At 42.7% G+C, this 16,777-nt stretch overlaps 2 protein-coding genes across 2 annotated transcripts in view; one reads left to right on the top strand and one right to left on the bottom strand.

The window, feature by feature from the left end:
* Positions 1–1,767: 1,767 nt before the first annotated feature.
* On the bottom strand, positions 1,768–11,698 carry PAICS (phosphoribosylaminoimidazole carboxylase and phosphoribosylaminoimidazolesuccinocarboxamide synthase). The gene is made up of 9 exons (XM_032686975.1): positions 11,569–11,698; positions 10,714–10,911; positions 8,022–8,200; positions 7,256–7,435; positions 7,052–7,165; positions 5,034–5,117; positions 4,753–4,933; positions 3,627–3,785; positions 1,768–2,966 (listed from the first exon to the last, which is right to left on the bottom strand). Exons 1-9 carry the CDS (start codon positions 11,585–11,587, stop codon positions 2,800–2,802), a joined length of 1,281 nt encoding a protein of 426 aa, XP_032542866.1. The 5' UTR covers positions 11,588–11,698; the 3' UTR covers positions 1,768–2,799.
* Positions 11,699–12,143: 445 nt separating this feature from the next.
* The window catches only part of PPAT (phosphoribosyl pyrophosphate amidotransferase), a 46,110-nt gene continuing 41,476 nt past the window's right edge, over positions 12,144–16,777 (top strand). The window contains exon 1 of the mRNA XM_032685674.1: positions 12,144–12,323. Coding sequence (XP_032541565.1) covers positions 12,196–12,323 — 128 coding nt within the window. The 5' untranslated portion in view covers positions 12,144–12,195. The remainder of the gene's footprint in view (positions 12,324–16,777) is intronic.

The raw sequence follows: 16,777 nt of genomic DNA, 5'->3' as shown, positions 1-16,777 counted from the left end.
AAAATTAGACTTCCATTACAGGTATTCCAACTCAATTTACAAAATACAAATAAACTTCGGTAACTGCTCTATGTAATACTTTCTGTGAAGATAAAAGCACTTTTAAAGTAAGAATTTGTTGGGATTGTTTTTAAAATTGGACCAAAAAAAGCACAAGGGCTACAAGAGCAATTTCTGACTGAAGCAATTTTCAGGTTATTGCATCAATGTAATAGTTGAAATGCTGAATCAAGGGGAATTATGTTCATTTCACAGCAAAAACTTTGAAGAAGTTCCAGCTGAACTAAACCACTGATATGCAATGCTTTGGCCTTTAGGACAACTACATTAAGTCCTTGCAGATATGATAGACTTTGCAGGTTTTGTCTGCTGATCACAGCAACACACTGTTTATGTTGGCTGCTGTCTTACTGCTTCTTTGCAAGGCAGCTGCTCAAGCAAGGATTTGCTTCCGAGAGTTCAGTACAGACTGCACAAAAAAAACCAAACAAGCAACCCACCCCATCCAAAGCTGAAGAATGACCATTTCTATGGCAACTAAAGCACTTGCATGCTCATGCCCAAGATAAATTGGCACAATCTTACAAATGAAGTTTGTATAATCAGAGTGAAAGTAATTTGAGAAAGGTAACTAGAGACTGAACAGAATATTCCAGGTGTAATACTCAAATCATCATCTGTTACTAATTTTTATTACATGGGAGAACACTGTACAGAAAAAGCAAAACAGCACAGCAATGTAAGGTGGAAGAAGAGAGCAGTGGCTGGCTGCAGTTGTCTATTTCACCATGGTGGTAGGGTGGTCAGGTGACTAATAAGCTTGTCAGGTTGATTACCCATCAGAGCCAACACCCAGTGTAGTGCTGGCTAGAGAGGAATAGGAAATGACACCTTCACCTCTTGTGTAACTTCACCCTCAGGCTGTGTATTGTTTTGTTATGTAGCTGAGCTAGCAGGGTACTGCCACCAGGAGAAAGAAGTGCTGCAACACACGAAGTTGTTGGCTTTGGTGCTTGTCTGATTACAAGATAAGATGATCCAGTTCACTTACCCAAGCAAACTAAGAGCGTGGAGTCTTTTCACCCATTAATTCTTTTAATAGTCAAAGTTAATACCACTGTCTTGGTAGGAGAGCTAGCTGACAGCATGCTTTCAAATATGCCATGGTTAAGTATGCAGGCAAGTACAAACTTGGGAAATAGTTTGCTCGCTGAAAAAAATTGCAGTCTTGAGGATCTTCACTTCTAAGTCAGTGATAGTATGCCACAACAGAATTTCAACCTCTTTGTTCAACACTAGCTCTCACTACTATTGATACTTCACTTAAAAATTTATTAGAAAAGCAACTGCCCTCAAGCCTAAGAAGTGTTTTAGTTGTTTTGCTTTAGTGTAAGCTTTGACCTATTTAAAACCCTTGCATTTAAGGGAGCACTGCTCAGAGCCCTTCTATACAAATACACCTAAGATGCAGTCCCTTCCTGTGAAGGCGGGCAGCAGCAGCATTTAATCCAGTTACTCACATTAGGGGTAAGCCTGAAGTACTACACCATCATAGAGCAGTACTTTAGGAACAAAGCAACGCAGCTTCCTGTAACACTGAGACACTTTATCAATAGCACAGTATCTTCCAGAAGGCTGACACGTAATAGCATTCCTGGCAGGTTTTAGCAGGTAAGCTTTTTATCATTAACTTTAAGTCCTAAAGCCATATACCAGAGCTGATGGCTACTTCTGAGTGTACTTTTCAAGAAGTCTCCATGAGGCAGCTTTGCGTTCAGTAGTTTATTTATAATTGTAAAAGCGTAAGTGTTACATACATTGAGTAATTGCATATTTGTTAGCATCGTACCTACTCATAAGAATGGTGTGTGCAAAGACAAGTCATGCTTAGATTTCCCCCCAGTAGTTTGTTGCATTAGTATTTATTCCCCTCTTCAGTTCAGTAAAGTTTCCATAGAAACAGAGTGAGGAAATAGAGATATATAACAGCTAGAGTCATTGAAGTGTATGAAGACATAATCACATAGGCCCTTTAGAACTACTGAAAGTAGAGATCTACCTAGTATTTAAAAGGGCAAAGCCCAGACTAGGCAAAAGTTACAGCAAACAGGCAACAAGCCAAATTACAGGTCACTTAAGCCAGTTGTATTTATAGCTTCTTATGAACATCACATCATTCCAAAAGATAGCAGCGGGGTACATATACACACACATATTTTAAAAAAAGATACATGTATGTATATACATTTTTTAAATAAGGCATGTATTTATTTCAGGCTCTTAAAATATTTTTCCACCCCCTTTTCCTATTAATACAGCAGATGTTGCCATTTTATTGCTAAAGAAAGCATACCATCATTGCAAGCAGAACAGCATCAGCACTGGCTTTAGTCAGCAGTCCAGTTGAATTAATAAGGTTCAAGACATATATATTAATAGTACGGAAGAATATTACTGTTACAGAAATACAGAAGACTAGCTGAATTCTATTTGAGAGCACACCAAATCGTTCTCTTGACATAGTCTGTAGTATAAACTACAAAGCAGAACAGCACCATTTTGGAGCAACAGAAAGAGATACCTAAAGTACTACTTCCCCATCTCTACTTAGTTGTTATATTAAAAAAATACACACAAGGGAAGGATGAGGACACAGATTTCATCTTCTGCTCTAACAATGCTTTCTTCTGCAAGAAATGATGCAGGACTTTTGAGCTCATTCAAATACAAATCCTAATATGAATGAATATGCACGCCGTTTTCTTTGTGTAACTAATAATAGTCACTTGTTAGTATGATTTACAAGGAGCACTCTCTAAGTTTTTTGTCAGCCTGCTTCAAGGAGATCCAGGTGTTTAACATGCTTGATCGCAGTTTGGCCCACACCAAATGGTTGTTTAACCCAAATATCTGGGCAGCAAACTGAGCAGCTCCTTCAGGTGACAGAGTAGTAGGACAGCTAAGACCTGCAGAGAATAGAATGCCACTTATTAAAGCATAGTTTACAGTCAAAACATTGCCTCTGAAGAACAACTTAAGACAAGGTTTGTTTCAGCCTCCAGGTGCAATGATTTTTGCCTCCAGTTTTAAAGCTAGTGAAGCACGACATGTTCCACTACTTCTAACATGACTGCTTCATGGCATTTTAAACCAAAAGCCATCAAACCAAATGATTCCCCTTATACAGAGGTAACAGACTTCTGGGTCCCCTGTTTGCCAAGCATCCATTCAAGTCACTAACAAAGTTAAAAACTGTACAGGTAGCAATGCACTGAAGTAATAGTTGTGTTGAGGTCTCACTTATCCTAGGTATTATTTGATCTTTGGTAATAAGGAAAACGCAACAAAATTCAAATATTTAAATTCCCATTAGTACTATTTCCAATTTCGTACTGGAATATTTAGCAAGGATAAATCAAGGTTTATATTTTTCTAAAGACCATTCCTATGTAATCCTTGCTCTGTCTATTGGGCTTTTTGTCATGAAGAAGTCCAAAGACTACAAACAACATATTCCTAAAGACTTTGCTCAGTACTGGTCCAGCTACTTTTCCACGTGTGTGTATACCAGAACAAAAAAAATACAGCTAGATCAGAACAGGAGCATAAATTGAAGATCATCTTACCACTGGGTAGTCTGAGAGAGGACCACACATCCTGAGTGCCCCAGTCAGCTGAGAGTGGAGGGCAGTTGACAACTGGGTAAGCAGTATTACCAGACATGACTGGCCCCAAGCCATTGCTTCTGCCAGCAACTGCAACAAACACTGTTGGGATTCCATCTCCTGGTGGGCAGGAAGACAATCAGTGATAAGCAATCCACCTTGTATTGATAAGCAATACCACCTGCTTTCACGGGAACTTTATCCAAGTCTACAGTTCTGTTTGCAGTTGTTTTGTCAATTCCATTACATGGCACTAGAATTTTGTGTTCACCTTCCCCCTTTACAGAAATAGCTTCTAAATCTTTCAGCCTTAAATCTCACCTACTGTTTATCACAACTGAAGTTAGTATTTCTTACTCTGCCTCTGAGGGAAAATCTCAGTATCAGAGAAAGAGGTGCTGCTTAGCTTTGTAGAGAATATAGCCATTAAACCTCTGGCATCATTCAGGTGTTCCTCTCCTTAAATCTCGAACAGTTCAGCTCTAAGTGTTTCTCAACTATGGTTACCACATTTGTAGTTTCACTAAGTAGAAAGTATACTCGCGCAAAAATAAATAGTTCATATCTGCTAGGCTAAAAACAGTTTTGAAGAGATGTCAAGTTTTCTTGGCAAAGACAGTAATTTAAATCAAGCATCTTTTTCTCAGGACATCTAAAGTAATAAGCAAGAATATTTTCATGAAACAGGCAGGAAAGCATAGTGGGAGCAACATCTGCTTTGTAAATAACAGAAGAATATTCAGAGTCAACTAGAGAAACTGTCGTTCCTCCTTGTTTCAGAAGGGCTGGAATCATCAACGAGATGCTACAATAAATGTGTTAACGTGATCAAGGCTCGGGCAAAGCAGTTCTGGTACTGAGAAAAGCAGGGGATGGAAGCTGTGGCTGGGCAGCAGGACAACACATTACTCTGAAACTGCTTAGAACAGTCTGTCATTATGCAATTAGCAAGTGTGAATCAGCGTTGTAACAGCTTGGTGTTCTGTTTAACAGAAAATGGAAAAACCCCACATAAATCCTCAGGTTGCCAAGTCATTCTGGAACATGATGCTGTTTCAGTTCAAATCAGTATTTCTTTGGCATTTACCTTCATATTCTGCTTTGATCCTCAAGGTTTCATCCGGCCCTTTATGAGCAGAGGTCACTCTTAATTCACAAGGAATTCCAAAGGTTGCACATGCTTTTTTTATTTTTTCACAGTGACTGAGGTCAGAAGGAGATCCCATCAACACCACAACTCTGCCTTGGCTCTTTGTTTTCAGAAGCAGCTAGGGAGAAGAGTGGAGAGAGAGGGAAAGAAAAGCACTCAGCAGAATTGAAGACATGGAATTATCAAAGTCTAAATGTGTTGTTCATAAAAACAGGTACCTCCACTCTCTCTGAAACCCATTCAAAGTTTCTCTTAACCATTTGCAGTGCTTCAGGAGTCACTTCTTTCAGGTCCCGATAGGACTGAAAAGAGGAAAATAAAAAATACTGAAGTGTTGAGGTTTAACCCCAGACAGCAACCAAGCCCCATGCAGCTCACTCACTCTCCATCATGGGATCAGGGAGAGAACTGGAAGGGTAAGAGCAGGAAAACTCATGGGTTGAGATAAAGACAGTTTAATAGAGAAAGCAAAAACCACGTATGCAAGCAAAGTGAAACACAGAATTCATTCACTGCTTCCCAAGGGCAGGCAGGTGTTCAGCCATTCCCAGGAGAGCAGGGCATCATCACATGTAACAGTTACTTGGAAAGACAAACACCATCACTCCAAAGGTCTTGTTTTTCCTCCTCCTCCTCCCCAGCAGTATATACTGAGCATCATGTCATATGGTATGGATTATCCCTTTGGTCAGTTGGAGTCACCCCCAACTTCCTCACCAGCGTGGCAGTACAAAAAGCATAGAAGGCCTTGGCTCTTGGCTCTTGGCCTTAGAAGGCCTTAGAAGGCCTAAGCCCTGCCCAGCAATAACAAAAACATCTCTGTATTATCAACACTGTGTTCAGCACAAATCCAAAACACCAGCCACTGTGAAGAAAATTAACTCGGCCCCAGCCAAAACCAGCACATGAAGTTAATGTGGTCTGGGTACACAAAGCACTCATTTTGCTACCGTAATAGATAAGAATTATTATTACACCTCAACTGAAATATTTATGCAATTTCTAGCCATTCTACAGGAAGGAGAACAGAGATTGGTACAGATATGGGAAAACTGAATATGGAAGACACTGGAATATATAAATATATTGGATATATAGAATATATAAGTATATTGGAATATAATGAAGAACTATCTCAACAGGTATAAACAACCTCCTACATTACAACTTCTGGCCATTTGCAACACAAAAGACTTCTAGCCATGAGGGTATCAAGGTTTTGGAAGCTTTCCAAAGGGAAAATGTAAGGAAAGACATACAACTTCTTTAATACTGGATTTGTAATGACATGACTGCCTGTACCAGCCAACCTACGTTCTACATCATGTTATCATGGGCCTTATTTTAGGGAGATGAGCAAAAGCACCAAGGCAATTCATTCAAGCATGCTACTACATAATTCAGGTCAAGTAAACAACAGAGTAGTTCTGCTTTCCAGTTTAAAATTAATACCCTTCCTCCCATACACACTTTGGAAATTGTCCCCTGTGGCTTACAACCAGTTTCTCTCACAGAGTCTCTGTGAGAGAATGTCTTAACATTGAGAACTGTCTTAACAACCATGACCAACTCCAGGGCAGAAGCATTCCCAAACCAGTTCTTTCATAAACTACTTACCTGGTAGTTCAGAGATATTTGAGAAGTATAACTGCTACAAGTTTAAATATAGGACAAGTTTTGTTTGAAATTTAAGTTTGCAGTCCTCATATGTAGGCGCAGTCTATTAGTAACACTTTTAGAGGCAACAATATTGAATTCATGGTTAAACAAAAATAAATAATGAAGAAAAGTATCCTCCCTGCAGTTCCCTCTTATGTATCACCAGATCTCTACTAGTAGAGGATACCACTCTGAATAAAGAGAGAAACTTGGAGGCAGATCTGGGAACCAAAGCTTCTATTCTTCCCACTGATTTGTTATCCAGCTATTTTATTATTATCTGCACAAGTCATACTTATCATCCCTGGAAGTTCCACACTTTATTACAATAGCTCCAGTCAATAGTACTATTGGGTATTTCAACTGAAGATATACAGAGGATTTTTTTTCCTACCACAAACCAGATAAACTATTTAAATGAGAAGAAGCTCAGACATTAGGTACCACATGAACTACTCTGTAACAAGATAAGACTATCTAGAAAAAGCCATACTGAAAAAAGTAACTCCTACAGTTTAACATCTGCTTTTATTCTCCCTCCCTGTTGACTTAGAAGGTAAAAAGATTAAAGCATTACCTGTTTGTCCTTCTGCTGGCTTCTGTCTCCTGCTGGCCACAGTCTCCATGAATCATTATCAATAACATCAGCAAGAACTATTTCTTTTGTCAGCATATTAACACCAAATTCAATCTAAGAAGACCGTAAGAATCCTATTTTAGTAAATATACAGTGACATATTTCCTGTCAGAACTGGGATCATAAAAAATGAAATTCTTATACCTTGAGGTCTACCAGAGTACAGTTTTGGGGCTGCCATGCTTTTTCCAGGATCTCAAAAATAGCTTGAGTAGAACGAGCCATAATATCCACTTCAGTCTGGCCAATAGTAAGTCCAGCAAAACAGAATTTTGCTTCAATTATTTGCTCCTCAGACCACTGTGGATCATTATTAGCATCATCCTTTTAAGAAAACCAGAACAAATACATCACATAATTTAAGCTTGCTATTAGAGGAAAATAACCATTAAAAGATACTAGGTTTTTCAAAAAGAAAATACAAGTTTCAAACTAGTATTTTATGACTAGCATTAAAAAAAGTGACAGGATACACCAAACCCAACATTTTAGGTCACAATTCACAAGATACTTCTTTGAGCATGCATTTCCAAAGAATTTCAGAACCCTAAGTGACTAGCTAGCTACTTACCCTCACCGTGCAAGTAGTTATTTTAATTTCTTCAAATAAATCAAAAGATCTGTTTCAACTGGTGCAGCTTATGCCTAAAAAGTTCTTATACCTACATTTTTCTATTCTGACATACAGTTTGGCTTGTTGTTCTTTGATGGCCCTGTAAGCCATCATTGTATGCACTTTTGACAAAATAGCTGTTGGACAAGAATGCAAGAAAACATTAGGATGGCAAAACTACTGATACTGATAGGGTTGGTCAGACACTAGCACTACTTGCTTTACCTGTCAGCCCTTTAAAGGAGACAGTTCTACTTCTGTTTAAGTTTGATTAACATCACAGGAAAGGAAACTTACCTTGTAAAACATCTCAATTTTGGGTGGGTAAAACTTATATCCTTCTTTGACACCAGGGTTTCTCTTGAGGAAGGAGCCAGTAGCAATTCTTCTGCACACCCATTCAATTGGGATCATTTCACAGTGAGCTGCTATGAATGCTGTGTCACTCTGTTTCCTGACAAAAGCTGTTTTGATTCCTAAGTATAAAGACAGCAGCTTAGTTCCATGAGTAGGCACATTCCACACTTGAAACGATCTTTAATTTTAAGTACATTTGAATCTTGTTCTTTCCTGAACTTAAGGGACATACTGAATCTTTGAGTATTTTAAGCCTACCCTGGCCTTGCAAAAGGCAATCAGTGCACTTATTTCCCACAAGTCTTTAGTTTTGCCACTTTTATCATACTACACTCACTTGTAGCTCACAAATCCTGTTCTTGCAAATAATTTTGTTCACAGAGCCTTTTTAATAAATCTATCCTTCACAATGTTTTTGTTTGTTTAAAAAAAAAAATAAATTAGCAGCAACCAAGTACCCAACCATGCTCTGTGGTGGAACATTCATTACACATTGAATTGTGTAATTGGAGGGTTTTGAAGTAAAGGGAGCATGGTAGTCTTTACTATTTTGCTTAATGAAGGAGGATGGGGCAGAGAGCAGAATGGCTTTGTCCTCCCTTTCATTGCAAACAGTTATTTAGGGCAGTAAATCTTAAGGATTTCTCAGGCAAAAGACAGTAAAACCCAGAAGCTTGGGTACCCAAACAAACCTGTTGCAGCAAGTGAGCATTTTTACATGGTAAGATGACCGACCCCATATTAAACAGGGACAGCCAACACGTTCAGATCAGCATTTTAAGTGCAAAATGGCTCTTTTTTTAAATTTTGCTCTTGAGGAAAGTCCCACCTTTCTCCCCACCCAAGAGCAAGACAACTGTCAAGCCCAACTGGCATCTGCCAGAAACAGAAGGCAAAGGAGCTGCATTCAAGTCAAACAAAGGAGTACCTCTATTCCACACCACTTCCAGAGCCACAAAGAAGGAATTAAAAGGTCTTAAAATATAGTATTAACACTGACTCTTCAGATTTTGTTGCATTTCCTTCAAGGGCAGAATGATTTAAATAATCAACTGCACATTAAGGCACTTCTAAATCCAGGCATTACGGACCCTGTGTGGTTCACTACTACATTTTTCATCAGTGCAGATGTGCTTTTGCTGGGCTGACATTAGCTCTATTATAAAAGGGAGAGAAACTTTAACAGAACTTCGTAAATCATCAACTCTAGAAGAGCAGGTTAGGAAGAGTTGCGCAAAGCAAACAAACTACTTCTACAATAAGGCAGCCATATTATCTGTCATTTACACTCAAAAAAGCAAACTGGAAAAGAACCCCGAGAGGTCTTTGTTGCTTTAAAAAGCAGCTGCAGTTTACTCTGCATGTTTTTCCACAGCACCTGTGGAAGGTATGAGTACAACCCATTTATGGAGTTTTGACAGGTCTACAGAATGGCTTCTTCATGTTAAAAGTTCACATTTCTAGGAAATTAAATATTTTCATTGTTATCTTAACTTGCCATTCAAAAACTAGGCAAAACATCTCACTAACTGTTCCTAAACAAAAATTGGTAGTTTAAATCAACTACAGATATGATCAGATATCTTGGAGGCTTTCTTTGTACTCCTAAGAAAGCCAGTGACTGAGGATTACACAGAATTACTTGATGTATCTTTGTCTCAGTCCATATTTTAGGAACCACACACACACAGACATACAATGCTACAGAAACCATATGTCTCTTCCTCACATATGAAACATACTAGGACTTCACTGTTTGTCTGAGAGCCATTACCACACCTTATAACAGATAACATAAATTCTAGACTAACTCAGATGGTACCCAAAGCAATCTTCGTGTGAATGCTTCAAAGCGCACTGAGCACACAACTATAAGCAGTCTTGACCAAGTTTACTGGTGCTTGTACTACAGTACTGTTTGCAGACTCACCACCAGCACAAATTCCTCTTTGCAACCTGCAAACTTCTCAAAGGCATTTCAAAATGCTTTCTCAAAGCAAAGCTACTGGCTCCATTTTTGGAAATGTAGTGCAAAACTTACCCAAGTGACTCAAGTTAGTTATGTATCCTGTGACAGCTCACTTTTAGCATCAGAGATATTTTGAGTTTTTTAAAGTAAGCTTTAAGCTTCTGACACATTCAATACAGACTGATAAATGTATTTGCAATGTGGTCCTCACACGTGTTGTAGAAATGTACAAAACTAACAGAAACTTTATGTTGCTATAACACAACTGAGAGGGGAAAAATACACTGTAATTTAATGTTTTAACATTCATACACAAATTTCACGCAGCCTAGAAGTAGTCTGGCAGCGCCACTAGCTAGCAGTGACTTCTATGCAGGCAGATGTATGCAGAGGGGAGGATTAGGGGCACGTCCAAACAAGTAGGAGAAACTATTGTAGTTATCTGCCAGACTAGATTACTGCAATTACTCTCATGTTCCAAATGAACAAGTCGCCCACCCATCTCTGAAGTACAACAGAGAAAAGCATAACTAAAAACTAATAAAAAAGAGACTAAAAAACCACCAGAACCTCAAGGCAGGATAAACCCTAATATAGAAACAATGCTGTTTTGCAATAATGTCTGGAACACACGGGTATATACTCTACCTTTAAAATACTTACCCGCTTCCTGAAGCAGCTGAAACACACAGCTAGTTGTTGTGTTGGAAATGGCAGCCTTCCCTTCCATTCGGTCCTTCCTGGCCGCATTTCCCGCCGTTATTTGGTCTTTTGACTGCATGAGAACACATCCCGGGATGTCTGGCAGCTCATACACTTCTTTCGTTTTACCTTCATTAACTTTTTTACCAAGTTTCAGGTCTACAAAAATTAAAAAAAAAAAAAAAAAAAATCAGTTTAACATTGAAAGGACTTGTTTACTTCCGCACGCACGCCCACAACCTTCTCGTCCAAACGCGGACCCAGCAGGACCCCGCGCTGCGGTCAAGAGACCACGAGGAGCTCGCTAAGCCCCCACCCACGGTGCGACTTGGTCACGTTCCCCCCGATCAGCGAGGCCGAAAACCATCGCTCCGGGCTCCTGTCCAGGCGGCCCCGGCTCGCCAGGGACGCGCCGGTTGCAGGCGGGCAGGTCCCGCGGGAGGCAGCGGTGCTGCCCCGGCCGTGGGGAGCCGGGAGCTGCCGCCTGAGCTACACAGGCAGGACCCGCGCCACTTTCACCACCTTTTTTTTTATCTTTGGGACAAACTCGGAGCTCCCCGATCTGAGCGGCGCGGGGCGGCAGCCGCCCGCAGCATCCTCCACCTGGAACTGCCCGTCGCCGTCTCTCCGGCGGGACGGGGGGCAGCCGTGCCCACCCTCGTGCTGGGAGCGGCCACCCACAAGAAAAAATATATAAATCAGAACTGCGCGAGAAAAAAGTTGGCTCCGGAGCACTTACATCCCGAGCCCGCTACGCGGGCACTGGCCTGCGGGAGCGGCGCCCTCAACCCACCCCCGCGACGGCAGCCCGGTTACCTGATGCTGCGGGGGCCATGGCTGCGGCGGGAGCGGGCGCGGGCACCTAGAGCACAGAGAGAACCTGAGCGCACGGCGTGGGCTCGGCCGCTGGGGTAAGAAGGGGCTGGCGGAAGGGGCGGGCAGGCCGGGCCGCGGAAAGCGGCGCCGCCCGCCAATCGCCGCCCAACGCAGCGGGGCGGCCCCGCCGAGCCCCCCGGGCGAGCCCCGGGTGGCAGCATCTCCCCCCCGTCCCGAGCAAACACGGCCCCGACCCGCTGCCCAGCCAATGTCGACGCCGCACCGCGCCCGGCCCAGGGCCCCCCGCGCCCCCTGCCCCGCGGGCAAACATCCCCCCCGGCCTGGAGCGTCCCGCGGGCAAACATCCCCTCCCGGCCTAGAGCGCCCCGCGGGGTCGCGGGGCCGAGGGGAAGCGAGGGGAGGCGGGGCCGGGCGAGGCGGCGGTGCGGGCCGGGGGTGCGGTGCTCGGCCCCCCCGCATGTAAATGAGGGCGGGAGGCTCCCGGTGGCCCGCCGGGAGCCCCGGGCGGGAGGCGCTGTGGGCTGAGCGCGCCGCCGGCAGCAGTGCGCGGGAGCCGCCGGAGCGGGGCCGGGACTGAGAGCGGGGCCGCCACGTGCTACCCGCGCCATGGAGCTGGAGGAGCTGGGCATCCGGGAGGAGTGCGGCGTGTTCGGCTGCATCGCCTCCGGCGCGTGGCCCACGGAGCTGGACGTGCCCCATGTGCTCACGCTGGGGCTGGTGGGGTTGCAGCACAGGTAAGGAGGCAGGGGGGCTCGGGGGCTCGGGGGTCGGCTCTGGCCGGACGGGGCCACCGTCCGGAACCGGCGGCTCCGTGTCGGGGCCGGGCCGCGGCGGCTGCCCCGGGGCCGGTCGGGGCCCCGCGCCGGCACGTGCAGCTGGGAGGGTAGCGGGCGGCGGGAGCGGGCTGGGACGGGAGAGGAGCGGGCTGGTACAGGAGTGGGGGAAACAGCGCGGCCGGGGGGCCTGCCCGCCCCAGCCGGTCCCTTCCGCCCCGCGCTGGCGGGGAGCCCCGGCCGCATCCCGGCGGCGAAGCGCAAGGAACGCCCCGGCGCCTCTCGACCCCTCGGGCCGGCCCTGCCGAAGAAACAGTTCTCGGATGCCTTTGGACCTCGGCTGCATCTCGCTTGAGTCGCATCCGCTGCCGGGGCCGCGCCACCGGCCCGGGCGTGCGAGCGTATCTGCGCGGAGCCAGCGGTGTCGCCGCGCCTCGGGCGGCGGGGATGCGCCCCGTGCAGCGGGATTCGCTGCGGGATGCGCAGAGGGATGCGGGAAAGCGCCCGCCGCCCCGTCCCAGCCACGCTGGGCTCTGACCTGCCGGCGGCTCGGCGAGGCCCTGCCGTCATTCTCGAGATGCTCTCGTTAAAGTGTAACTCACAGAAATCGAGGTTACCGAAACCGAGCAGTACTTGAACGTTTTTAGGCGCCTGCTAGCCATAGTGGATGGATCTATCACCATGATACAATAAAACTTCTACCTAGCATGTCTATGGCAACGTACAACAGACCTGACTCGCTGTGATCCATGTGGATGCAGAGCTGCAGAGTGAAGTTTGGGTTCTGCTTCCATTCGGTTGGCATCCAAAGTAATAATGTTATGGTCTGACATATACTAATCATGTTTTTAGTGGTGCCAGAAAGGGATATACTCCTTGTGGGAACACGTGCACAGACAAACACACACATGCTCGCTTAGTGTAGTACATGCTGGGCTTCTGTTGTACACGCAGCCTGTATACTGTGCTTATCTTCACAGTTGCAAAAAGTGTGCTAAATAAACACATTCCTGACAGTCTGCGTAGGTGGGCTTCTCCAAGTACACATGCACTGAATAGATCAAATATGTTCTTTGTATTTCTGAGGTCACAGACATGTAAAGGTTGGTTGCTTTGAAATTGTTTTTGGACCAACAATAGGAAATAGTTTACGCAGAGATTTTATGTATATTACAGTGGACTTTCATATACTTTTACTGGTGAAATGCTGCATCCCTACGTGATTCTTGTATCCTAATAATTCAGTTTGGGCTGCAGGTGTGTCATTTATAAGTTATATATATTTGCCAGTGTCCATCAAAAAAAATGTTATCGGGAGTTATAGAGCTGCAGAATTCAAGGAACAAAGCCATGTAATTGTCTCATTTTAGGTTGTGCCTTTTATCTGTGAAGAGGCTGGATAAGAAAATCTTACTTCATTTTTTGCTTACAGTTGCACTGGTGGACCTGGAGTTTCTTAGTTGGAAATAAAATGATCGATGTATTTTCATTACTTTCCTTTTCATTATCTCAATTTTCATTGCAACCTTATTTCATGATTTTTCAATATGCATCTTTTTCATATTTTTTTTCTTTCTGATGGGCACTTGACAATTATATTTAATTCGCATGAGCTTTTTAATATCAGATATCCCCTGTGGAGGACACAACTGTAGACAGTAATACTAATGTTATATTGAAACTAATCAGTTCACAAGTTCTACAAGAAGCTACACACCTAAAGACATACATGCACTGCCTCTGATTCTGATTTTCTAACTCAACAATTGTCAAAATTTTTAAGAGATGCTTTCTTAGAGACATAAATGTTGCATATGTAAAGTGAAATTGGGTATACCTTTGCAAGCACTCCATAAAAGTCTGTTAAATAGCTGAGATGTTAATATTCCCATTTCATACCTAAATGTTTCTTTCTAACCTCTTTGCATATTTCCTGCTATGAGGTGTAGAAGAGTTAGCATCCCTATCAGGAAGTAATAAGACAATAGCCATTTTTCTTTCTACTTTTTGGAATGTATGTTGAAAACCAGAATTAAGGTTTAGCATTAACTGCATCGGTAAATTTCATTAAGCCCATTGTTTTAAAGTTAAAAACTAAGACTTGTTTCTTAACCACGGGCCTTTAAAGAGAAGTAAATATGAAATAAAATTGTAGTAAATATTAATGGGCCATCCAAGTCAGGCCTCAGTGACTAACAAATTTGACTGGCCACTAGAAAATACAGTTCTTCAGTGGGGATGTTTGTAAATGAAAACTTGAAACTCCGTATGCTGGATCAGGCTATCAAAATATTTAAGCATGTATTCAGTGGTGTGTGTGTGTGAGTGGTGCTCAATGCTGCTCTGAAACTATTCTGCATGAAAAATTGGAGTGTATATGTAAGCAAGGCTCTGGAGCCCACAAGTAGGCATATCATGAAAGATAAAAGATAGAGTTGAAATTTCACTAACATGACATAAGCAGAAACAACTTTAAAAGTTGTTTTGGGTTTTGTTGGGTTTTTATATATATATATATATAATTAAAAAGCGGCTGCTAGATTGTTGAGGCTTAAATTCACACTCCTTTATAGCAGAAATTAGAACATGGCTTTTCACTGGCTCTTACTTTATGATGGTAAACTGTGAATTAAAATGAAAACCAGTATATTCCTACTCACAGGCTAACCAAGGCTTTCCACACACTAAGAACATTTTATTGATTTAACTTGACACCATTTTAACATTTTACAGCTATGTTAGCAGCGAACGTTCATTATGTTTGAAACTTTAAATTCTGCTAAAGCTAGTGCTCTGGCGTCAACATTAACAAGGCTCAAAAGCAGATGATCTAAATCATCTCTGCATTTTGAAAGCCAGGGAACAAAGTCTCTGCAAAATCCACTGACAGCGTGCCAAAATAAAATCAGAGGATATTGGTAAGGAGAGGACATTCTTGGTGGCGGCGAGGGAGGGAGGAGGAGTTACTCTGAGTTACAAATCTATTAAACATCATTTGAGTCCTTGACCAGGACAAATTTGCAAAGTTAATCTTCGAACAAGTGTGATTTCTGTTAACTTTTTGCAAAATTCCTGAGAAAATATTTTTGGCAGTAATACTGTGTACAGAAACCTGAGTGCATCCAGTGTTATACTGATTTTTAGAAAAAGGCTTTGAAAGGCCTCCTCTATGCAAGTGGACGTCCCGTTAAGTCAGGGAATAATCCCCTGTCCCAACTCAGCTGGGCCCGTGTATGAAATTTGTTGAGTGGAGGCTTTGCCAGAGTGCTTTTTGGTACCTTTCCTGTTACTGTACACTATTAAAACCCACACAACAGAACCCAGATAATTGCCAATATAATTCAAGAATTTTTACTTCTCTTTCAATCTAGTTTTTTTTACTGGTTGCTTTCCATTAGCCATCATTCCAAATACCTACACTCGATATAATATAATCAAAGTGTTAACCTTCTATATACAATGTCTTGGCTACAAGATAGGGGTCATTTTAAAGGCCATTTAGCAAGCTGTTGATATCCTGACTTACACCTTGAATCTTCCAAACAAAAAGCTTAAAATCGTGATAGTATTTGGATGGGAATTTTCTGAGGAAAACAGATATGCTACAGGTAATGATTTAGTATGTAACATATATACCTCTTCATTTCAAGAACCCATTATGAGTTCAGCAGACCCTCATTCCCAGGTGCAAGAACTGCAGTGTTAAATGTTTTAATTGTCTAAATACCAAATTTTATAGTTAATCATATTTCCGTGTAAATTCCCTATGGAATATATGGGGTAAGATGTTCGTCTAGCTAGTGATTAAGTCTGTATGCTGTTTTACGGGAACATTCCTGCTCTATGTACTGGTAAAACATTCCTGATTACTTTCAGAGACACTGAATGTGGATGTAGAAACAGTTTTATCTTTTAGTTCTATCTTGGCTTAAGTTTTAGGCCATTCTGCAGGTGCTGACAGCCCTGCAAAGCTTGCTCCTGCAGGAAGAGAGGAGGAGCAAGGCCTTTTTGCTGTGGTGTGCTCTTATATCTGCTCGGTTGTTTTACATAACATCCTGCAGGACTCGAGTTCCTGCAAGTTCATTTTTGAGAAAGTGAAGATAACATAGATTTCCATTCTAACCAGGTTTAGGCCGCTTAGATGTACGTCACAAAATGCTTTCAGTATAAGCTCTTATCTTTGGATGTGGAGTAAGCAACTGGAACAAGATAATGTAAGACTTCCCATTACTTTAACCTAGCTATGGAGTTGGGGTGAGACTCAGCATCATACAGCTCTGCAGTAATTTTCACAGATTGTTCTGTTGACTTATCTGCCTATACGTTAAATTTTAGCCCCATGCATGGAAAGAGGGTTGTGCACAGCATTGGAAGTTCTGACTGGGTAGTGCAGTTCCAATAAACTGTCCTTCACT

The sequence above is a fragment of the Chiroxiphia lanceolata genome, chromosome 4 (genome assembly GCF_009829145.1).
Source record: "Chiroxiphia lanceolata isolate bChiLan1 chromosome 4, bChiLan1.pri, whole genome shotgun sequence".
In the NCBI taxonomy this organism is placed as follows: Eukaryota; Metazoa; Chordata; class Aves; order Passeriformes; family Pipridae; genus Chiroxiphia; species Chiroxiphia lanceolata.
This window is presented reverse-complemented; position numbering and strand designations above follow the sequence as displayed.

Bases quoted from the DNA above. Each gene is read 5' to 3' on its own strand.
- PAICS (XM_032686975.1), bottom strand. The intron at 4,934-5,033 runs GTACCTGTTTTT...TCTTCTCCCTAG, and splicing joins GGGTTTCAGAGAGAGTGGAG to CTGCTTCTGAAAACAAAGAG. The intron at 3,786-4,752 runs GTAAATGCCAAA...CCTGCCCACCAG, and splicing joins GATCAAAGCAGAATATGAAG to GAGATGGAATCCCAACAGTG.